General features: G+C 40.7%; 3 protein-coding genes across 3 annotated transcripts in view; 2 read left to right on the top strand and 1 right to left on the bottom strand.

The window, feature by feature from the left end:
• fcf1 (FCF1 rRNA-processing protein) overlaps nt 1–25,241 on the bottom strand; it is a 167,256-nt gene that overhangs the window by 128,343 nt on the left and 13,672 nt on the right. The gene's annotated exons all lie outside the window — the stretch shown is intronic.
• Nucleotides 207–7,477, top strand: pomt2 (protein-O-mannosyltransferase 2). Its single transcript, XM_061062965.1, has 21 exons — nt 207–1,022; nt 1,102–1,186; nt 1,272–1,376; nt 1,503–1,611; nt 1,731–1,839; nt 2,321–2,480; nt 2,572–2,678; nt 2,766–2,848; nt 3,079–3,188; nt 3,281–3,347; nt 3,462–3,522; nt 3,636–3,714; nt 3,858–4,009; nt 4,095–4,186; nt 4,283–4,359; nt 4,452–4,523; nt 4,607–4,666; nt 4,757–4,862; nt 4,955–5,095; nt 5,995–6,106; nt 6,736–7,477. Exons 1-21 carry the CDS (start codon nt 724–726, stop codon nt 6,839–6,841), a joined length of 2,292 nt encoding a protein of 763 aa, XP_060918948.1. The 5' UTR covers nt 207–723; the 3' UTR covers nt 6,842–7,477.
• Nucleotides 8,198–21,207, top strand: lin52 (lin-52 DREAM MuvB core complex component). The gene is made up of 6 exons (XM_061062973.1): nt 8,198–8,245; nt 10,074–10,148; nt 10,246–10,283; nt 10,382–10,448; nt 10,612–10,695; nt 20,804–21,207. Exons 1-6 carry the CDS (start codon nt 8,227–8,229, stop codon nt 20,857–20,859), a joined length of 339 nt encoding a protein of 112 aa, XP_060918956.1. The 5' UTR covers nt 8,198–8,226; the 3' UTR covers nt 20,860–21,207.

The raw sequence follows: 25,241 nt of genomic DNA, 5'->3' as shown, positions 1-25,241 counted from the left end.
ATAACTAGCGTTAAGATAATGTATAATACTTTGGCTCCCTCTAGTGGACAAAAAGAGCTGCAATTCGTTTACGCTTCCAGAGCTCCATAACCTTTTCCTATTGGTTACCCGGGGACGGCGAGTCATCCCATTGGGATTCTGGGAAATTGTGTTTCGCTTGGAATACCATGCCACACGCGAACAATACGCTGGAATACATCTCCCAGAAGCCACTTCGTCTCATACGTGTTTCGTGATTCTAACGACAACTTCTCGCTCACTGGGTAGCTAATACGATTTTCTTTTATTAAAACGTTAATTTGAGGCAAGAGAAACTGTACGCAGTTTATCATCTGCTACTGTTTGGAATGCAGCCTTCTGTGTAGCAGATAGACTACTCTGTAAATTAGCAAGCTAGGATAAGTATGTTATCGACACAAGATCCAGTAGTTCAGTGACCATGGAACTGTTATTATGTCAGATAATTCAAGTAGGGAAGGTGCGACATTAATTGTCAGAATCGTCAGTTTTCACAGTCAACATTGAGGACTGACACCTGGTGCTCAAGTGTTAAATTTAACTATTATCTCAGCTAAGTTAGCTGACTTTGACGTTCAAAACACCTACATAAAACCCGTTACCTAGTTGTTTTTAACTTGCATGATAAGGTAGTACAACCTTAATAAATAAAGACTTACCTGGCTTCTAGGAGTCTGGCCATTAAACATCAAGTTTAATTTTCTAATGGCAAAGGAAGAATGCATTACACAGTGGAACACAACAGAGGACACCTCAACACTACGAAACAGAAAAACTGTATCCACCTCCCAGAACCAGTCCATTCCTTCTTCAAAAGACAGAAGCAGTCAAACTCCGGGACACTTGTCAGAAGATGACACTCAGTCCTCAAATGGGACGTCGGCTAAGTTTGTGGCCGGAGGAAATGTCAACAATGAGTCAAAGAGCAGAGTTTTGCTGATGCTGGTGGTGGGCTTGTCTTTCTCTACACGCCTCTACAAGATAACAGAGCCTCCTCATGTGTGGTAAGTAACAGTCCTTTGCATGCATGAATGTAGACTTTGTGCTTTATGTGTTTTTAACAGAACTGTTTTGGTTTTTCAGTTGGGACGAAACACACTTTGGAAAGATGGGGAGCTACTACATCAACAGGACCTTCTTTTTTGATGTTCACCCTCCTCTTGGCAAAGTGAGATGGCGGATTATCCATTTAATGCAGGCTCAATTTCTTCAGGCAGAGTCTGGCTAATGACTCCTTCTTTACACTGTTGCAGATGCTGATAGGCCTAGCAGGTTACATGACTGGTTATGATGGCACCTTTCCCTTCGTAAAGCCAGGAGATAAATATGAACACCACAACTACTGGGGGATGAGAGGAGTAAGACACTCTCTACTCTAGAGGACATGCCAACATTCGTTAAATGGACTTAAGGCAATTTAAATGTAAGATTTCTGTCACAACTTTAAGAAACAAGGGGTATCTTTTCCTCCACTTTCTCTACAGTTTTGTGCCGTTCTGGGCTCCTCTCTCCCGGTCTTTGCCTACATCATCGTGTTGGAGCTGTCGCAGTCACACACCGCTGCTTTCATCGCTGCCACCTTGCTCATATTTGGTAAGCAAACGTCTTAATTATTTAAAAGAGTTGCACAACTCAGAATATAAAGCAGCATATACATATTCCCTGTCATAATAAAAAAAGGTGTATTTTTGCTAATCTCACCCTCCTTTCAGACACTGGCTGTATCACCATTTCCCAGTACATCCTGTTGGACCCTATACTCATGTTCTTCATCATGGCAGCTGTGCTGAGCATGGTCAAGTTTAAACAGCAGAGATACAGGTAGGAAGACCTTGTGGTAATCAGCTATCCATTAAGTAATCCACAATTTGTTTTCTTTCAGTTAAAATGCAAAAAAAAAAAAAAAAAAAAAATTGCTTGATACAGCTTTTTATTTGCTTTTATTACATTATAATATTGAAACAAATCACACATGTTCAATGGCTGGTACATACCCTTTATTTGGTTGGAGTTAACTCACTCCTGTGGCTGCGGCTCAGTGGTAGATTCGGTCGTCTCAGGGATTCGATCCCCAGCTCCTGCAACCACATGTCTATGTGTCCCTGTGCAAGACACTTAACCCCAAGTTGCTTCCGCTGCTTCGCTTGCGGCGTATACATGTGTGTGAATAGATTAGGTCATTCTGATGGACACTTTCAATAGCAGCCTCTTGATCACTGTGTGAGTGGATTAGTGTGACCTGCACTGTACAAGCTCAAGCACATTTACCATTTCATGTATCTTTCCTTGCTGGTGTCTACAGATCTTTTACTGCCTCCTGGTGGTTCTGGCTGATACTGACTGGTGTCAATCTCGCGGGGGCACTGGGGGTGAAGTTTGTGGGTCTATTTGTCATCCTGCTCGTGGGACTGAACACAGCCTGGGACCTCTGGATTCTTTTTGGAGACCTCAGCCTCTCACTGGTAAACAACAACAACAACAACAACTGATAATGTAGATGTATGTTAAAGATCTAAATATTCATCTTTTTCTAATCTTACTTTCTGTCTCTAGGTGGAAATCGCAAAGCACTTCGTGGCCCGGGTTGCTGGACTCATCCTGCTCCCCCTCCTCTTATATGTTACAGTGTTTGCGGTCCACTTTGTCGTGTTGAACAAAAGGTGTGCCCTCGTTGATATATTGCGCTAACGGTTGTGCGATGGCGTTCACTCGTCGTTCGGGTAATCATGATTGTTCTTCCTCATCAGTGGGCCAGGAGATGGTTTCTTCAGCTCGGCCTTTCAGTCCCGCCTGATTGGGAACAATCTACACAACGCGTCCATGCCTGAGTGTAAGTCTAAAAAACACAAGTGGATAAAACCACACAACACTGCAGCTGTGTTTACGGAAGAAACAAAAAAAACAGAAAAGGGGGTCAAAGAGAAATAAAGGCTTTCCTTTAGTACTGATGACAGCCAGATGTGATTATCTAGTGTGGTCACTCACTGTAAACGCTTCAGAAGACATTGTTCATTTACTTTAATGGTGTCTTGTGATTTGTTTGATGTTCTTCTCATGCAGATCTGGCATATGGTTCCACCATTACAATCAAGAACCTCCGTATAGCTGGAGGTTATTTGCACTCTCATTGGCACTTATATCCTGAGGGAGTGGGAGCACGGCAGCAGCAGGTCAGACTACACACTCGAGCATGAGGCATGATTATGATGTAATAATATCTGTGCTATTTTCATTTATTCCACACGAACTCTCTTTCACACAGGTGACAGCATATCTGCACAAGGACTACAACAACTTGTGGCTTGTTCACAGAGCGGATCTAAATAATTGTGAGAGAACACGGTTGCCGTATTGTTTATACGTATACCAATCATTCACGTATGACTTGAGGGTGTAATGTATGAGCCTCTTAATTTAGAGTTCTATTGATTATCTCTTTTAAGCTCGTTCTGGGACACCTGATTTGATTCGTCATGGTGACATCATTCGACTGGAGCACAAAGAGTAAGAACATCAAAAAACGTATCTTATTGTTTGCTGTTTTAAATGCTTAAGTGCTATCAACTCAAATAATATGCCGATTTGAAAGGAAATATTGTTGCTCCTAATCCTTTTAGAACAACTCGTAACCTTCATGCTCACATCCATGAAGCCCCTCTGACAAAGAAACACTTCCAGGTTACAGGATACGGCATTGTGAGTATGCACATGACACCTGAACATTAAACAGCGCTAAGCTAAAGGCAGATTACTTGTTTCACTTCACTGCTCTGATGGCATGTTCTTGTGTGTATGTCATTGAAGCCTGAAACTCATCTCCACCTTTGTTTTGCACTCAGAACGGCACCGGTGACCTCAATGACCTGTGGCAGGTGGAGGTCTGTGGAGGCCGTAAAGGTGACCTTGTGAAGGTGCTGCGCAGCAAAGTCCGCTTTGTGCACCGAGCTACCGGCTGTGTGCTCTACTCCTCCGGAAAAACTCTCCCGAAGTGGTGAAACATGTCTCCTCTGCTTGTGATTCCACCTCAGGTTCGTGTTATGTACGGACAGTGACAACGTCGTTTTTTTTGTGTTTAGGGGCTGGGAACAGGTGGAGGTGACATGCAGTCCTTACTTGAAGGAGACTCCGAGCTCTCAGTGGAACATTGAAGATCACATCAACCCCAAATGTATGACCAAAACCTGCTCTTTAGTGTTCTCTGTTTGTACCCAGCGATGTCTGCACTAACCAACATTTACTTACTTTTCCTCGTCTCTTCTGGCAGTGCCCAACATTAGTCTGTCTGTGCTGAAGCCTCATTTTCTGGAGATCTTACTGGAGTCGCACATTGTCATGATAAGAGTAAGAAACAAAGAGAAAAGAAGTGACTCAATCTGTGCTCAAATAAAGTGTTGTATTTGAAATGATCTACTGACAGCAGAATGTGTTTTTAGGGAAACAGTGGCTTAAAACCAAAAGATAATGAGATGAACTCCAAACCATGGCACTGGCCCATCAACTACCAGGTACATTTAATCATTAATAGTATTGAGTTACATTTACAATGTTAAATACAAATTCAAACTACTTCCTGTTTGTTTCTGTAAAGGGATTGAGGTTTTCCGGAGTGAACGACACAGAGTTCCGTGTTTACCTCCTGGGGAACCCTGTGAGTCTTGCCTACTTGCTGCTGTCATCTTGTCCGAACAGCTTACATAACCCCCTCATGATTCAATTCTCTCTTTCTTTCTTTTTTAAGGTGGTCTGGTGGATGAACGTGATCACTTTAGGATTGTACCTCATTATGGTGGCCGTGGCGTCTGTAGCCCTACAAAGAAGGTTCTCATTGAGCCAAACAAGAATAGGTGTGTTTCTAAACATGGTCAAATAACAACGTGTACTGTTAGCTGCAGCAGTAGAATGATGATTTAAATATGAACTCCACATTATCTTTCAGAGCATTCTCTCGTTCTGAAGAGAGAAGGCGGGTTGCTGCTCCTCGGTTGGTTGCTGCACTATGCACCTTTCTTTACTATGGGCCGTGTTCTCTACTACCACCACTACTTTCCTGCAATGCTCTTTAGCAGCATGCTAACAGGTACCAAACTCAAGAGCATTTTTAGCTATGTGTGCAGACGATGGATCTTAAAAATGAGGGATAGTTTAAGGGGATTGGGAAGGGGATTTCTTGGGGGAAGTTTTCCTTATCAAAGGTTCCTAACTAAGGCTCTCCTGTACAGATCGAGTATGATTGTTATGGTATCGATTGTAAAGCCTGTTAAAGCAATATATATGTGACTATGAAAGTCTAACTTGAACTTGGAGAATCTGATTGCTACTGAGTTTAGTGTAAAACCAAAGACATGATACATGGATTTTTACATATTTTATTATATACAAATCATAAATATGCAAAGTCAGAGAAATTAAAAAACTTGCCCGAGTGTTATTAGTTAAGTTAAATTTTCTTCAGTTTCAAACTAATCCAGTCGGTGTTTGTTTACATCCATGTGGATAGAGTCGGAAATCAGGGAGAGAGAGTAGGGAATGACATGCGGGAAGGAAGCCACAGGTGGGATGTGAGCCCGGGCCGCCCGCTTGAGACGACAGCCTCCATACATGGGGCGCGTGCACTAACCACTGCGCCACCAGCGCCCCAATCCATGTGTGTCTTTCAAACAGGAACTACTTCTAGATCATTTGGCATACTGGTAATAATGCCAAGTTGCAAATGTGAACAGATAAACCATTGACCCAAACATGATGCTACATGTTAACAATGTGCGAGCGTTATAGAAACTGTAGAGACGAGCTTGATTTTCAGAAGCATGATTTTCCCCAAACTGAAGAAAGACAGGATCAATAAGAGGAACAAAAATGTCCTTTAAATGTTCTTTCAAATTCAGTTGTCATTTCAGTCACTCTAACCTTTTTTTAACCCCTGATAAAGACAAAGCAGTTGTGTTGGTCACAGGTTTTCTTTTTTTCTCGTTGCAGGAATAACCTTAGATGTTCTTTTGAAAAGCACTGACCTGCTGCTCCGCCCTCCTTACTCCAGCTGGCTTCAGAGAGTCGGGCTGCTGGTGCTTCTGTTTGGTGTTCTTTACAGGTGAGATGACCAAGAGAGCAATAACTGTAAAAATAAATGTTATTTTTATCCTTAAGGGAGTGCTTATTTACTCTCTCTGGGTACAAAGATTGGCACCAATCTCATATCTGTCAGTGAATATTGAAGCTAATGCCGTCAACTGTTTGGTTTAGCTTAGCTTAATACAATGGCTGAAACAAACAGCTAGGCTGCATCTGTCCAAAGGTCAGATCTGCCCATCACAAGCTACTTTATTAGAATCTGTAGTTATCCTGTTAAAGCTTTTTTTTCCCAGTTTATCTCGGCAACCCAAATGCCAAATCTTTATTAGTATACTTCAGATGCAGATTATACACAGAGCCACACTAGCTGTGTTCCTTCCAGTTTTAATTAATGTGCACACATACAGTAAGAGAGGAATCAGTCCTCTCACAGGGAAAGTTCACGCGTTTTACAAATTCTGTTGCAAAGCAGAAGACTGGAGTCACTTGTAGTGGATTTCTCCCTGGTGACCTACTGAATGTATAGCTCTCTAAAGAAGCTGAACTCCTACTCAGGCCTTAATTTAAAATGGACTTGTAACCCCTATCTACTTCAAAAGTGTTTTTATTTGGACTTTGTATTAATCACAGTAATCCACTCTCTGTCAGTTTCTACCTGTTCCATCCGCTCTCCTACGGCATGACGGGTCCTCTAGCACACGAGCCGGGTAGTACCATGGCTGGCCTGAAGTGGATGGACACCTGGGAGTTTTAGTCTTCTTTGTATTGTTTTTTTTTTTTAAACAAACAACAATACTATGATGTAGGATGATAGTTCTGAGTATAAGGTACTTTAATCAAACATGACTTACTGTATGGCCAGTTTACATTCAAGGATATTTTCATAAGGTACTGACTGCACACTACTGAAGAATCTCTTTGTCTAGGTATTCATGTGTCCCAACATTTCCAAGTATTGTAGTCTATCAGGTTAAATTTATATTTTACAAGAAGTACCTGAAAAAGTGCAATATGAAGCCAGAATATTGTGGAGAAAGTTACGATCCAGACACTAATAATGTCCAAGTTGCCTTAAATCAAGACACATCTTACATTGTTCACTCATAATAAAAATGTACACTTACAGTATTTCACATCAATAAGCTGAAGTGCCTGAAAGGACTGGTGAAAGTTAAATGCTGCGTCTTGCTGCTCAGAAAACATTTTTGTTTCATAGGTACGGAGCATGTTTTTGTTTTACATTTGTCTTGATCTCAATGTTTACTCTGTATTTGTTTTGTATCAGTGCTGTCCAGGACTGAATACCCCCCCCCCCCTTTTTTAAGGTTAAAACTAACTCAGTATCATATGTAGATCTCAGTGTTATCAATAAACTATGATATTCTTGTAATCTATGGTTACTTGTATATATATGCCATTTATTTCAACATGTTTGTGCTCTCTTTAAACTTGCATAAGATTTATCTTATATTTTTATTTTAACAGACACTTAAACTGGGGTTTATCTTCCTTTTAAGATAAACAGAAACAATACATTTCAGGTATATAGTATAAGACAGGCAAAGTAACATAGCAGTATCAACAAAACCAAGAAAAAAAAAAATGACATCTCAGAATGAAATTGTAACATACCTTTAAATAACTTTAGAGGTGTATACTTTCCCACCACCTTAGCTGAAATGGCATGGGACACAAAATCACAAAATGAACAAACTACTTTCAGTCACTTGGGATAAAAGAATACATTTCCACCTTAGATTTGAAGTACATGTATGAATCGAAGACTACATCTAAACAGGTATGAATAGGCACTTTATGTATTCATCATAGAAAATAATTGCAAGTGTTATTTGATAGAGACGATTGAATTTTGTAAATATAGATTGCTTGACATGAAGCTGTATTCACCTAATTATAGAAAAAAAAATATATATATATACGGTTATGACGTAAATTTAAATATATCTAGTGCACTATTTGCCTCTTGCCTCACCTCCACATCAGTGTATTGTGCTGGTTTGTTAACATTATTAAACCGGTAGGCCGCCTGCTGGCACGCTTGTGAATTACACCCCTACGCGTCAACTCTCAAGACGGCTGCTGCTATTGGCTGTTATTTGTCACGTGTTTATTGTGAAGATGGCGTCTCCAAATGGAGGTAAATTCTAAATCCTTACCCTGCTATGCTGTGTTAAAATTGTAAATTGTACCTATATAAGGGCGTTAAATCGTTAGCGACTCACTTGCTGTCTCTCAAGAACACCACGGGACGGCAGAATACACATGTTAGCGTATTATTCTTATGGTTTAAAGATGTTTTTACCGTAAGCTAAAGCCTTACTAGCCCTAGTGTTGAGTCTGTCCAGTTCACAGGGAAGCACCGGCGATAACAAGCCTGAACCTTTTGTACAGCTTGACCCTCACTGCTCTTACTGTTTGTTTTGCTGCTAGTAATAAACACAGCTAACCTCGGAAGCTGCTGTTCTTTGTACAGGCTCATTTACCTCCATATATATCTTATAGGTAAGAGTTAAAGTGTTTTACTTGACAACGTCGTGATTACTCATGAGCTTTACAAACTCTATTTTCTGCTGTTTTGAATTGTTTTGTACATGACTTTATTGTTTTTCCTTTAGATAGTTTAAACAAGCAGGATCTTCACTGTAAATATGCATTAAACTGAGTTTACCTCATGTTTTTCTTAGTCTGCATTTGCCCGTTACCATGGTAATCAATGTAGGTGTATAAAACATCAATATACGTGTGTATCGTGTTTATATTTTCTTACATAATATGCAATTTGTCTACAATATGAACATTTGTATCAATATATTTTTGAATCAGAAATACTTTATAAATCCCCAGGGGGAAATTGGGTCTTTACAGTTGCTCTTATTACATAATATAGTAGGAGAAATATAGGAATAATGGTAATATGAATAAAATAAGAAGTTTAAATGTGAGCTAAAGCAATAAGTACAACAAGAAAGAGTGTTGAAGAAATAAGCTATGTACCAAGTGCATGTCATTGAAGAATTAGCTATAAAGTGCAGACTATTAAAGAAGTAAGCTAATTACAAAAAGCACAGAGTTAAAGAAAAGATGCAACATACACAAAAGTGCAGCATTAACAGTAAGATAAATGATATGAGCTGTTATGTGGCCATACTGACTATATGTTTCATACAAACATATATATATATATATATATATATACCGTATATATATATAGTATGTCAACAACTCTTTTTAAAAGGCTATTGGTCACATTCCCCTAAATGTAGTAATGATAGACTAATGGGAATTTCTATTACCTGCTTTTGTTTCGGGCCTGCAACTGAAACATATCATGTTTATAGTTTAAAAAATATATATTTATAGAGTAGAAACTTCTAGATAAGTCCTACTTGGTTTCTGTAAGGCTGCTACTATTGTTTCATCATTGATTTATCACATTAGTTGCACAATTAAACAACAAACTTTTCATTTTTAAAATATCACAAAACTGTTAACACAATACTTAAGATCCTAAAGGGACATGGTAAAGTGGCTGTCCAAAAAGTAAAGACTCTTCATTTGTAATATTATTCTAAATTCCAAAGAATTGCAAATCCTTACATGAACTATCAATTGTTTGATGCCTGAAATACTACTGAAAAACATTAACAATTCACAAAATAGTTTAGCAATTGTTTTTCTTTTCATCAGAATCAGCTTCATGGACCAGGTCTGCTTACACTAACAAGGAGTTTGACTTTAGACTGTGCTCTCTATGTAAAAACTGTAACAGAAACTAATATGTACACGCCTACATAAGACAATTGTGCAGTGGTGAGCTGTGCAAAAGATACTGAAATAAACATGGTAATAAATCATGTAATTATATGGTTTAACCATCAATCCGTCCACTAGAGGGAGTTCATTGTTTTGAGGACAGTTCTTGGCCATCTCTATCATCTACTAAAGTTGTTTCTTTTTGGTGACAGGTGATGATTTTGAGTCCTCATTGCTTAGCTTTGAGAAGTTGGACAGAGCATCACCTGACCTGTGGCCAGAGCAGTGTAAGTTTACCTTTTCCTTCTGTTTTGTGATATTACTCTCAGTGGCATTTTGTTTCCTGTTGTCATAATAAGGATTATAATGTTATCTCTCATAAAGTGCCCGGTGTTGCAGAATTTGCTGCATCTTGTAAAAATGTAAGTAAGATTGATCACTTTGATTTGCAAACAAGACAATGAAATGTGCTTGATAAACTGTAGTATATCTACTCAGACATTTGTTGTATGTTTCACAGCCCATCACTAATTCACCCCCCAAGTGGATGGCTGAACTAGAGAGTGAAGACATTGAAATGTTGAAAGGTAGTGTACCAGACTGTGTTGGGATTTCTAACATGTTCCATGTACCTGAACAATGGGTGTTAAAGAGAAGTACTCTAAATGTATAATCCTGTCATGTGGGATAACATATTTGCTGAAACGAGTGCATTGTAGCTTAGCGCTGTCATTGTGTTTTCTTCTGCAGAGCTAGGCAGTCTGACCACGGCCAACCTGATGGAGAAGGTCAAAGGACTTCAGAACCTTGCGTATCAGCTGGGATTAGAAGAATGTGAGTACATGAAAAACACCAACTACACAATGTACACTACAGACAGTGTGTGTAAAAGATGTGTTAAAGGTATTTTTGCTTTTTATGACAAAACCCCTGAATCAGAAACTAGTTTGCAAGTGGACAGACAGCAACAGTTGCAAAACACATAATTTGAGGTGAATCAAAAGCTGCAGTGTAGCTGCAGTAATCACATGTTGCCACTAGATGGTGCTCACGGGCTTTCTTTATCGAGCTAGTGTATTTTAAAAGCATCCCGTTTGTTTTGACATTGAAAACCCTAACAGGCTGAGAGCACATAGGCTTGTATGGTTTATCCAGAAACAGAACAGGCCTCATTTTCAAACTTGTAGTTTAAAATGCCTCTCTATTACTATGAAACAGCATCAATAAGTTGACTCTGAGGTCTTGAAACAATGGATTTGGGTCAATCTTGTTGAATTGTAAAAGGTAAGAGACAATGGCTTGCTCACCCGAGCCCCTAGAACAAGTGCTCAAGCAGTTGATGGATGCAAAATCTCGTTTTTAATCCATTCCCGGCTGCCTCCATTGTCATAATCCTGAGGATTAGAGAGATGTTGCTAAGTGCTCATATTTTCCTGAGAAAAGGTTTTCTCGTCAAAAGCACACAAGCAATTTAGAATTGTGGGGAAGCTCTCCTCTTATTGGGATGGAATATATAAATAAATGCACATCTATTTTATTTCTAGGTCAGTGACATTCAACCAACATGCCCGATCATAGGGGCAAACAGTGATCTGAGGTAGAGAGATGAAGAACCATTTCCTGCATAATGAGCGGCTTATAACAGCTTCAAATGAGTTCACTGCTTTATAAACTCTTTAAAAACAGCCCACATGTATGAATTGAATGATGGCAAACATCATTTTGAGATGTTTCGATGGAATTGAGGGGAAGCATATGCTGAACTTTTTTAATTATCTTAAGAGATCAGATTTAAGGAAAGGAGCTGACTGCAGAGGGATTGAAATGTTTAATATTTGAAGTGGTGTAATGCACACATGTCAAACTGAAAACTACAGGAAAGTCTAGAGAAGAGTAAGTACTTATTAAGCCTCAATAGATTGTGTAGCATGTGTCATATTTTGCACCAACCACAAGTCACAGATACTTTTCATTGAAAAAGTGTCTAATCTGCCCGACTTCCCTAAACCCAGAGATGCATGTAATCTGTCTGGCATTAAGATGTTAGCTGTCACAGGTGGAGGCCTGCAGGCTTTGCAATCATCTCATGCACCTCAGGGTGATGGGACACAATGACGGTTATTACGGGTGTCGGAGCAGCCCTGTAATGGGTGCTGTTTAATGCTCTCTGGTTTAATTTTCTCCGTTTCCTGGTTGTAAGGAAAGGCCTTGTAAATCTCAGATAGTTTTTCATCATGTTTGTGCTCTCTTCACTTGCCGTAAACGAGACTCCACAGAGAATGGCCAAGCGACAGCGGGGGGGGGGACAGGATTTACTGCCCCTCCCCCTTCAACATGTGGACCATTAAAGAGGTAGCTGGTTAATGGGTAGAGCACAATCAGGCTGTGAAAAGTCACCCACTCTACCGCAGCAGAGAAGAGAACCTGGAGCAAACATTATTGCGAGAATAGCATTTCAAATACTCTGGAATACAAACATTACTAGTGCTTGTTTCAGCTGTAAACATATATATCAACAGGGTTTGTGGAGGGAGGATGTTGCAAACCAGTAATCCCCACTCAACACCCTACCCACTCTTCTCCCATAAACACCCCCCATAATATCTGTATGACGCTGGCCGGGTCTAGTCCCAGAGGGGTTTGACGCGTGCCTCTTCCTCAGGCCCCAGCTGTTACTCCGCTCCGTGATGAATGCCCCTGTCGTGGGCCGCTGAGCGCGGGCATCATGCCGGGAGTCTCTGGGGAATGCTGAGGGCTCTGATAAGTGCTGTTATTGGATGTAATTGAAAGCTGAGTGTTCCTTTGGGACGGGCTGGAGGGCCTGAGTTAAAGAGCACCGAACTGTTAGAGCTGGTGATGACGTTCTGTCACACTTGTAGGCTCAAGGCTACTGAATGCTGTTAAACTCTTCTACATGTAGGACATGCTGTTAGTATTTGTTTCTTTACAGAAGATTACAGAATCTTAGAAAACAGACAAAACAGACAAATTCTCACTGACAAGCTAAGTATTTCCAGTGTCACCCTTTTGGGAGATCTCGACAAATAGTCCAGAAGATAGTTTGTTTTTTTAAACGACCGACCGATCATTAGGCTGAATTTGAATATCAGTGTCTAACATCATCAGCAATCAAATGCTTACAATCTTAACAACTGCATTAAAGCATCACAATAACTATATTAAAGGTGACTGTATGTTCTCATATTGAACTTTCTGTTGTATATTTGAAGGCGTTATAATAAGACACTCTGTTGCATCACTTTTTCTTTAAACAACACACATTTTGGGAAACTGAGGAGAATAGTTTATATAATTTTTTAAAGTACAATGTTTTACCCTAATGTAGGATTTCCGCTGTTGAACAGTTCAGGGTCTCCTTTGTCTTGTTTTATGCTTCATAAGGCTCAAAACATTTTCAATGGGTGATAAGTTGGGACTGCAGGAAGGCCAGTTTATCCCCCGAGCAATGTATCCTGCATACAGAGAGCAAACAGAGAAGTCCTATCTATAAGGATGATGGCACTGTTTTTTTTTGAGTGATCAGTCAGTGGCACAGCTTTTCTCTCGCCCTCTCTGGCATGTGGGCAGTTGTTTGTTAGTTTCTATGGTTACATAGACGCTCCGTGTCTGTCACTAAAACCTTCCCCAGTTTATCAAAATCAAGATTCTGTTTAACGAGAGAAAATAAAAGAATGTCTGCCTTACATGGAGTGTGCTGCACGACAGTATGTGTCACCCAAATTAACCTCATTCGGAATTAAGTTTAAGTAAAAAAAAAAGAAGATTTAACTTTAATATTGTTGTATCCCTGCAAGTGCATAAACAAATCTAATAATCCCAGTCATGTTGTGAAAAAACTACATTTTAACTGTAGCCTACAGAAGCTTGTATACAGCCTACAGCTATAGAAACTGCAGTGCTGAAATATTACTGAAACAGGTTTGACATTACAGTTACTGCCTAAATGTTGTTGTCACTAAAATATATATATATGTAGGGGGGATTTTCTTTTTTGTAAGATTGCAATCACATCCCTGATTGTTCTTAAAGTGTTTCACTATTTGCCAGCCTCTCTGGAATCCTCATTTTTGTACCCAATCATGTTATTAACCTGTTGCCAGTAAACATTATTAGCTGTGAGATAGTCCATCTGGTGTTCTTTAAGAGCATTTTACAACTTTTCTAGTCTTTTCTTGCCATTGTCCCAGCTTTCTTGAAGGTTTTCTGCACTCAATTAAGATTGGGCAAATCAATTTATCCCCAAAAAACGTAATGCCTCCGTTTAAACATTTGACATGTTGTCTTTGTTATTTTCAATTCAATTGGAAGATTGTTGTTGTGATGTTATGCAAATCATCACATTCTGATTATTTTTTTTTTTTTACACAACTTTGCAACTTTTTAGGAATTTCGCTTGTAAAAGCTTTGATACCCTCGTAAATACAGGCATTGCCGGGTGAAGGACCACCTGTTGTCTCTCACGTAGCACCCCACAGCACCTCTCCTCTGCCATGGTGCCACCCAGTTAGACCCAGACTGACCCCTGTTGCATCCGTCTGTGAAGGTGAGACTGAAGGTCGCCCTGCCCTGACAGCTCCTAATGGGCCCACATTCACCAGCGCCTCCTCCTCCTCACCCTGAGGATCAATCTCCGGCCTATTAGAAGCGTGCTGCTGCTGAATATGATTGCATTCACTGGGCTCCACTGGTGCTAATGTGCCTCCATCAATCCATCAGGCAGGCTGACCGCGGGGCGGGCCGTTATGAAGTACCTGAGCTGACAGCCGCTGAATGAGGAACAGGGGATGTGTCCCCGCCACCGCTGCCACCACCCTACCTCCTCCTCCTCACCTCTACTATACTTGTCTGTCCCCTGGTTGCTAATAGTCGCGATGAATGGCAGTGTTGTTGTGCGTCTCTCTTTGAAGGTTACACATTCACAGAAAGGAAAGCGAAACAAGGATCAAGGGTATTTCACCTTTAAAAGTTCAGTTTTTATCATCTGTTTGGGCCTTGTGTTGTTTGGTTGTTTAGCTGTTTCAAGATAGCGCTGCTGCTTTAGTGATGCTTCCATTGTTGGCACATTTTTGCAAAAGGGATGATACGAGTCTCTTCTTCATCGGCGTAGCAGGTTGCAGCTGTATCTGATAGAGCCTGTCCATATCTTAAGCAGGATCAGTGAGTTGTGTGAAAGCGGAGGCAGGCAGAGCTCCAGACGTACACACACACACACACATTTACACACCACTCCTCAGTTCTGCAAGCCTGCCGCCTCCCTGAGCAGATCGGAAATGACACCTCATTTCCATAAAGGCATTAGGAATTCATTGAATTTTCTTTCCCAGCTAATCATAGCACGGGTGTAAAACCTTTTAGGCTTTTTAATGAATGATTTTTGACTGATTGCCTATTAATAAGGACACCTCTTGAACAGGCGCAGGCCTGGGCATGGGTTGGGAGGTGCAGATGTGTTTGTTTTGGTGTGTGTGTGTGTGTGCGTGTGTGCGTGAGTGTGTGTCAGCCAGGCGAAAATGCATTGGAGGAGAAGGAGGAGAGGAGGGGTGGGCCCTCTCGGTTGGGACATAAAGAGGAACCAGTGGCTCCCTTGGGAAATCACAGCTCGTGTCTGCATCTTAAATATCCCTGTGAAGTATCAATAAGTGGGTAATTGAATTTTGAACACAAACATGAGCGTCATGTGTATGTGTTGCTGGAGGGAGAAAGGGGGTTGGGGGGGGGGGGGGGTGTATGCTGAGTGCGTGTGTGCCTTCAAGTGTTTCTTGGCTTGTGTGTTTCATCTCCTCTGTGTCTCTCTCGTCCCCTGAGACGAGGGCGGTGAAGGAGGATGTTAAATCCATTAAATAAAGCTTACAGGCCGTAATAGCTGAGCAGCGCGCAGCGATGGGCAGTGAGGGTCAGATAAGTCCTCTTTGCTCTTAATGAAAGTGAATCAGGGCGGTCAGGGCGGGGGTCCGGGACTCCAGTTAACCCAGGTGGTCTTCTGTCCTTGGCGCTAAGAGGGGTCCTGCCGCTCATGGGGAATTTGCCATTGAGAGAAGCAGGCATAGGTGGAGGGGGTTATCAGGGAGGGCGGAGTAATGATTACTCTCATTTTATACCCAGGGGAATTGTGGTGGGGGGGGCTGGTAGTGGGCTGTGACAATGACACCAAGATCACTCACCATCAACAAGGGGAGAGTGAGATGTAACACCACCACATCTACATTAGAGCCTCCTGAGATTGAACTGATGAATCTGGTTTTCCTGTGCAGAACAGGAAGTGGAAATCGAAATCGTAGTTTTAATCCTTTCTGTTTGATATAGAAAAAATGGCCATATTTTAAATAGCCTCAGGGCATATTTAGCTGTTTCCAGATATAGGTTAATCTCCATTGTTGTGATGTACCTTAGCAGCAGTAATCGGGCTGAAATCTACATCCAGAGGATTACTGTGCTGATGTAGGAGCTACACAGGAGCTTCAGCAGACCGCTCTTTTATCAGCTCCATACCGGCCTCTCTTTTCCTCAGTCAGATGATAACCAGGAAAGCTGTTTGTTTTTATTGCTTCTATTTATGGATGAAAGTCATTCAAATCGCTCGGATAACAAATGGATTGCAGCGAGGAATGTCTCATATTGGTAAAATGATTATTTAGAGCATGATGTGGCCGTGATAACTGAGCGGGCACTGGGGAATGTGATGGAATCCAAAGACAGTCCGGGCTAAATGATAATTAGAAAGCAACAAATCAACAGGGCAAGGAGATGGCCTGCAGGATCCATAAGGTGTCATTTAGTATGGATGGCAGTCCTAACAAGATGCTGATTAACTTAGTACAAAATTAGTAATTGACCTTTCTAATCAACTAAACAAATCTCTAAGTCCCTCTAATCAGTATTGATCTCCCATGTTGTATGACAAAGCCTGTGTGTGTGTGTGGTGTGTGTGTTTGTGTGTGTCATCTTCATAAATAATTTTCTAGAAAAGAAAAGTGAAATAGCGGTTTTAGCAAAGTTAAACATTTTGATTGAAATCAAACATGCATCATCAGTAGGGGGGAAATGCAAAGCCACTCAACGCGATGTGTGGCCCACAAAAAGATCCTACAGTACAGCGATTCTGTGATAACTGATACTTGAAAACAATCATATCATTACACATCATAGTGTGGGATCTACTGAAGAATGTAAAAAAAGCCCCTACAAAGGTACCGTGCAGGACTAATGGATTTATTTACTGCTCTTTGGTCAGTTTTACCTCTTTACCACGCTTTATCACGTACCGGTAACGTAAGTTCTTTTCACCGCTGTCCGACATTATCCTGCAGTCTTCTTTGTTGGCCAATTACATTCTGTTCCCGTTACGCTCATTCATGTCATGAGCACCCCTGTCATGAAGTGGTCATGCAGTGAGTCATATTAGCAGGGACATCTATTGTGAGTGCTGTATTATTATTATTATTATTATTATTATTATTATTTAAAATTAAATATCTGTATTGTCCACCAGCGATTCAATAATTGTACCACACAAGTTAGGATGACGATATATTGCAAAGTAAATATGAAGCCCTAGTCATCAAGTCAATTAAGTCAAGTAATGTCCTCAATACATGTACTTATACATACAATACATGTTTACTTGCTGCATGTTTCATTGAAGACATTTTTACATCACAAGTGTAAATACATCACAAAAAATGACTTCACTCCATTTAGCTCCTTCTGTTTCAGAGTCATGGCATTGCATACACCGTCTAATGAGTTTGCATGCACATACACTTAAATTCCATTTTGAAGGTGTTCAGGAGAAATGAAAATGAATTCTGAAATTGTCTAATCACAACTACCAGCTTCCTTTAGGCAATAGATTAGAGATATACAGGTTCATTGAGAAACATTTGGTGGCACAAATTCTTAAATTCTCGGCTACTGATAAAACATTGAGGAAGCAGACTGCTCATGGAAAACATGATGATAATATGGCCTGTTGTGAAGGTTACATTTTGCACACCGCTTCACATTGATCGAATGTTTTTGTCTGCTGATGTTTTTGCCAATGTTTTAACTATTCTTTCACAGCATTGTCATTAAGGCAATGGACACATAATGCACTCAACACGTAAATGGGAATACAGCCTCAGCCTGTGGTGCTTAAGGCTTCATATAAGTCGATCATCAGAGCCCACCTTCACCTTGGCAATCATAACACTTTCCCCCATATTTCCTTGTTATAAAAGAGAGCAACACATCATAAATTGCGCTCTGATTTATGTTTAATGGGGTCTTTAATGTGATGATATGAATGATATTTCTCTCTGAGTAGGGGGATGCTGAAGTGAACCTTAATTAATGAGACGCTCAGTGGGGCGAGGGGTCTCGGGAGGAGTGGCACAGCCTTCACTGATCTCTTTTACAGTTTGTGCTCATCATAAGATGGAGAAAGCGATAACAAGAGAGAGAGGCATAAAACATTTGAAAAATCCAAAATATCAGCCGCTTCCCTTTACCGTTTCTGGCGTAACTGCTCCTGATAAGCAAGCGACATCACAGTACCTGCGGCTTCAGGGTCATCCCGATGTAATTGCTTTCCCTCGCTTAATTTTGATGGCTTGATTTCAATCTAAAGCACCCTTTGCATGTCCAGGGGTCCCCTGATAACTTTGTTTAGGCTGATTTGAAGAGACAGCAAAGTGCAAAACGAATCCTTCCCATTCCAATTAGCATCATCTTTAACCTAATGTCAGACACCTCAAGGTGACGTGGCCCCCACGCCCAGATGCACCATTATCATTCCATACCGGGCGACTCATCTAAATTACTGACTGGCCTGGCTTTTTCATTAGCCGCCGTGGGTAGGAGGAGGCGGGGCCTCATCACAGCAGCATACAGGCAGAGAGCAGCCATCCTCTGCACAATCTCCCTGCAGGCGTGATGAAGGTGGATGACTTTCTGCTTAAGGCCCATTAGAGCTCAATCCCCTCTTAGCTTATATGCAGTTTTGTATATCTGTGTGTGACAGAGAATAGATGATCTTTGTAAAATCATAAAGGCTGCAGTGAAGAACCTGATCATCTTGCCATCTCTAACAAAGAGTAATTACTGTACCTGGATGAAATCCCCTGCAGGCTCTCTGATGCTGCTGCAGCTAAGTCCCCACTCTCTCTAGTCTATACTCATGTGAGTTTTTGTTTTTGACAGAAAAGCCTCTGATTCCAACCCCCCGTGAGGCCAGCTCTGTTGTAATGTGAACAAGCTTTAAAAGGATTCAGCCCAGACAGCTTTCAGTGTAGTGGCTTTACCAATTTTTTAAAAAGAGTTTAACTTGAACCTTGAACTCTACCGTGTCAGGCCAATGAGCGAAGCTGGAAAATGTTTGAACTCATAATGTCAGTTATAGGAGTGTAATTAGTAAATGTTACACTGAAAAACAGGGTTACTTTATATGCTATATGACTAGTAAAGAAAGTACAGCATCTATTGTAGAAAAGAAGATGTTTAGTACATCTATTAAAGGTCAACCTTGAAGCATTATGTTCTTTAAATCAAAGGAACAACTTGTACTTTTCACCATTGTCCATGTGTCTAAATACAGTACAGTATATATTAACTAGGACTTAACAATCACTTTTTTGTAGGATTTTAAGTTTAAATAATTAGTAGCAAAACTGAAGAAACATTTGAAAATATAAAAAAACATTTTTAGTTGAAAATGTGAAGGTGGGGTCAGTAGAAATGTTTGTTGAAGCTTATAAACGCAACATTCAAACTGCTCATCGCCCCCAGAAGCGCTCACACACTGCAGGACGTAGTGTGTTATGTTTACTGCTTGCATCTACACTTCAAGCTAACGCACGCATGCACAAGCTATCCGCCGATGTTTGGCACCTGCCTGTCCAACAGAAAGCAGGCCAAGTATGCATCCCAGAGTAAAAGCCAACCCAGGGTTCACCCTCGTTTTAGAAAGAGCTTTATCCACTTAGCGTTTGGCCTCACTATGTTATATTTTCTCCTCTTACGATAAGCTACGCCCACAACCGTCACATTAGCTGGTTTGATTCCGAACCGTATTTGAGCGCTGTCAATGGCTGGGGGGGACAAACATTCACTCCCCGCCCAGAGATGTCTAGAGTCAACCAAAACAAACTAAAACATTAAAATACATCCAGAGGACAGTCTCTGCAGACACAGTCACCACCACTCATGTATATGGAGGCCCATAAGTCATGATTGAAGGGCATAACTTTAGTACAAGTTGATTTTATTTTCTTGAGGAAAAAGCTACTGACTCTATCTTTTTAATTTTCTATCCACTCCCACATCTCGTAGCTCTCGTAGATTTATCTAGTAACTCATTTTTGCAGGTTGAACACAATTGACTGTAAGGGTTCCTTTTACTGATCATTTTTACAGCTTAGTCTTCATTACTTTTTAGAAGAATGAAGCTCTTTTGCCTCCAAATAGCTTTTGTTATTCTTCTTATTTCTAGTTGTCCTAGCCGTCCCTATTCTATCATCACGTCTCATCTCTCTGGATTGAATACACACAAACACACACTTTAATGCATGCATACAGCGTTGAGTACTTGCACCTCACTACATTGAGACAGCAATCAGGCAGATCACAAGGTAGCTAGTCTCCATTTAATGTTGTTTCCCATGTCCTGAATGAACAGATGTTGGTATAAATTACCTCCCTGTGTGACACTGCAGATATTAAATACATGCTTTGCATTGCTAAACAACATCTCTGTTCAGAGCTGCAGGCACATAGTGTTGAATACTGAGGTTTTTGTTCTAATTATAACAAATAAGATTGTTGGAAGGATGTAAACAAATTGTAGTCTTTTTCTTACAATCAGTATATTGTTGTAAAAACATCTACAACTATACAACTGTTTATGTTGCATATATATGATTTTTGGTCTTCTTTTCTTTTTCAGCGAGAGAAATGACCAGGGGGAAATTTCTGAACATCTTGGAGAGGCCCAAGAAATGACACGTTATCTTTTTATTTTCCTTTTTTTTATTTTTTTTTTTGCAAGCAAACAGCAAACTTTGGACTACAAGATGACCCTGCCTTTACTCCAAACATGTTGAGATCTCGACAACAAACTTCAAAGACTTTGCACTCAGACCTAACGAGAAGCAACATGCTTCCTCGGTGCACCTGATGTTCTCTTAGATGCCTTCACATTAAAGTACACTTTGAAATGTTTCACTTCTCACTCAGTTTATCTGTAGCTTATTGATGCATTGCTCACTATTTATTCGTGTTTCTATTTCAAACATGATTTACAGTATTTTGCAATTTGTGAAGTTGTATAATAAAGTTTTAAAGCCAAAAGATGATTGCCTTGTATGATTCGTTTAGTAGTTTGCAGCAGCTTACTCTGCAGACGCAACAGGTCTTTAATCCGGGCAATAAGTGCACAAAGGGCTGCACCTCCCTGGCCCCTGACATGTAAGCAGCCCGGACATGACAGTGCTTTCCCGGTTACCAGCCCTTATTTTCCTTTTAATGAGCATTGGAAGCAGAGTCTCCCTACACAAAACATTGCGTAAAAATAATATTGCTCATTGTCGTCGTCGTTAATGAGAGATGACATAATTACTAGGACCATTTCTTCTCTAATTAGCACACTTCAGACTTGTCAGAGCTAGTTGCCGGGCAAAAGGGAATCAGACAGGCATGCCGAAAGGGAAACAAAAAAGAAGTCCATCCGCCATAATTAGGTAAGACAATGCCTCGGACTGTTCTCGGCTGGAGATGTCGCTGGAGCTCTGGCCGCTCACTCCCAACAAGTTACACTTCTCCGCAGGCCGCTAATAAGCCCCTCTTCGTCTTTCCGATTCACACGGACAGAGGCCGCCATTGCCTCTGCGGCTTCACCCCCTGCCTCTCACGCGGACCCTGATTCACCCCTGTGATTCTAACATGTGGATAATTTAAACAATCTGCAGGTTTAAAAAAAAAAAAGGGCTACTTCCTTCCCAATTCTGTTCTAGAGCTGAACGAGACTGAGAAGATATCTGAGGAGCCTTGAACGCAGCGTGACCGGCAGTGAGAGGACGAAGAGCCAATTGTGTTTTACATATCTGGGTTTACCTTAAATGTAGTTTTCTATTTATCACAGAAGCTTTGTTAAGAGATTAAAATACCCTGTGGCAATGATAGCCTACTCTTGGCTTGATGGAAGGTGGACGAGGAGCCAATTCAGTTAAACTGACCCTAATGTTGTAGCCTATAGGTCTTCTTTGGCTTTGTACGTTTGTATTGCATTTGTAGCTGTAAGGCTACCCAAATATTGTAGTTATTTTCTTTTCTTTTTATGTAGACGGATTGACAGTGCCAACTAATCAATAAAAGCGATGTGTTCATCCAGGTGAATATGATTAAAAGAGGGGTTTTCTGATGGGGAAAACGTGAGGGTGTTAAAGCCTATAGGCCATATTAGATACCGCACTGGGTCTGTTTAAATGTTTTGTTTTTACTGTCGTGATATCTAGCCAATAATACACTTTTTCCTAAATCTTAATTGTACTATTTTATGAAACGATAATATGCCTTGTAAAAAGTATACAATTGTAATTAAGGCTATTCCCTGTTTGTTGTGAGTTACATGTTTGCTCGTATTCAGTAGGCACCTGGATGTGGCCTGCTGTCTGGCACTGGTTGCATGCGGACACTTGTTGCTGCTGACCGATGAGCACGCAGTCTGCTGAGCTGAGCGTTGATGTGGTAAGCGACCTGACATCCTCAATACGCTACACGCACTGCTGGCTGCCTGTCACCCTCAGCCTGCCTCCCTCCCTCCAGCCTGCTAAAGAAACGGGTCAGTCCCTGCAGAGTTGCTCATCCATACGGAATGGGGAAAATCCCAGCTCCTCCATCCACCTATCCATCCACCATCCTGCCGCTGCGCGCTGCCGTGACCTCACATAGCCTCTGTGCCCCGACAAACGTCAATCCGATGTGCCTTGAGTCCTTAAATTAGCTGTCAATTAGGGCAAATTAATCAACTGCTCGCCTAATTAAGCAATGTAGACGGGCAGCTACCAAACATGCCATTGTTGGGGAGCCATGAGAAAGCTGCGGGGCCTGCAAACTTTCTCTGTAGCCTACAAGGGAGGGAGGGGTGGTGGTGGTGGGGTGGACATCACGCCCCACAAATTGCATTGGGAAAGCAGAGGCTCCGACTGTGCTCGAGTTTTTTTCCCCTGACTCGTCTCTACATGTGTGCTGTCATCGAGTTTTCCGCAGCCGGTTCCAATGAAGCAGCGTGAAAGCACTACTGAACCACACCACATTTTTCTATCCTCATTACTAAAAAAAAAATGTGTGGCTTTACCACACTTTGATCAGCCTAATAAGGAAGTGACAATGATTCAATCAATCAAGCAATCAATCATTTTTTTATTCAAATAGCGCCAAATCATATCAAAAGCAAGCTCAGGACTCTTGACGACAACAACAACAACAACAACAAAACTGGTCTAGACTGTAAAGTTTGCTATATTATTTGGACACGCAACATAAATCTACCATGGACGAGCACTCGGCAGAAACCTCGAGCAGAACCAGACTCGTTGATGCCATAAGCGTTGTCCGGATAGGCAGAGGATTGAATTGAATATATATTTAGAAGTGCGTCAAATAAATTATTCTTTTATGCAAAACATGTCTGGGGATTATTTGACGCATAAAGTAATATCTGCTTTGACCTTCCAGTAAAGAAAAAGTTATTCATTATCAAATATGCATTTTATGCGTTTCCAGTCGCATCAGCAGGATGTGATATTCATTGTAGTGGGCGTTTTTTTTCTAGACCTGCAGTAATACAGCTGTGTGAAGGTTACAGGCTATGTCTTCATCACTGCATATTTAGCACGTGCGGATCCATTTGAACAGGACACTTTATTTGCCTTTTCCATTACTCAATTAAAAATGCAAAGAAGTGTGAGAGGAGGAGGGGAAAAGAGATGTTGGTGTAGACGATGGTGATTAGGTGGAGGTGGAAGTGGGGCTTGAGGGTGGCAAATAAACAAAAATGTCCCAACAGCTGTTATCTTTTTTTTTTAATCTGCAGCCGTCAGATCCTGCAGCTCTTTGATGGGCAAACCCAATCTACACAAATGACTGAACTACATCTTCCCTTAATCTCGAGCCTTATTAGGCAGCTTCTCCTCTGCATGTAAATCAGCGAGCAGCCAGTTTTAGAGGAGATGGATTATTAAAAGCTACACACAGAGGACACAAACAAACCAAAAATAAAGAAGCCATTGGATTTCAGCAGGAGTGATGATGGAGTGAGAGTGGCAGTAACTCGCCTGTAATTGACAGGTCATCCTGACTCACAGCCTCTATGTTAATAAACGACTCTATCCCAACAGGCTGATGTGTCATTAGCATATCCTGATAACACTGATTTCTTCATTAATAGAATTTCCACTAAATAGGCTCCAATTACTTTCAACTGGCCGGACACTAATTGCAGCAGCAATATTTTCTCCCTTTAATCAGCAGCTACTTTCACACAGTTTGATATTAAATATGACTTAAAGGTCCAGTTACTATTCACATACATTATGCTTGAGCCGCAATGCCTGTGTACATCTAACCAGCATCCTCTCAGGTACGTGACTCGATTTTTCCGCGTTTTCTCGCAGTAGGCTATTATGTGCATTTTCTTACTTAAGGGTTTCCTTATAGTTCTCTATTTATTTATTTTTAAGAATACCCATATTTAGTTTATAGGACCGATACATTAAACGTAAACTAAAATATGCAAATCTCTACCTCCCCCTTCATTTTCCAAGTGAATTCATGATATAAATGATAAAAAAAAAATAACAAAAGGATATCCATAGGTACCATGATTTTTTATTTTTGGCACATATATGTAAAATTAAACTCAAACAGAAACTCAACACTGTTATTATCTGTTTGCTACTAAAACACCAAGAAGAAAATATGGCGTTTTTTTAATAACATCAAATTATTTAAAGAAACCACATTACCCAAACCTCCAAGCATGTCTTTATTTTTTTTTTACTACTTTTATGATATTAGACTCATATTTAAATCCACTTAAAAGTGCACTCAAAAAACCCAACATGAATGGCCTTTAGTTAACATCGTTACTTTTCTATGGAAGCCATAATTAGCCATCAGGCTATGGGGCAAAGTTTGAGTCTGTATATAGATCAGATTGCAGGACAATTACTATTACACTGATCATAAAATATAGTTGTTTTTTATGAAGTGATAGAAAAAAGGAACTTATTGTGAAGGTCTTTTACTCGTGTCTCATGTATGGTTTGCAGTTTGGAATAATCTCTGCAGCCTGATGTGGGATCAGGTCTGCAGCTCGCGCGCGG

Source organism: Labrus mixtus, chromosome 18, assembly GCF_963584025.1.
Source record: "Labrus mixtus chromosome 18, fLabMix1.1, whole genome shotgun sequence".
In the NCBI taxonomy this organism is placed as follows: domain Eukaryota; kingdom Metazoa; phylum Chordata; class Actinopteri; order Labriformes; family Labridae; genus Labrus; species Labrus mixtus.
Note: the sequence above shows the minus strand (reverse complement) of the source record. Positions and strands in the feature narration are given on the sequence as shown.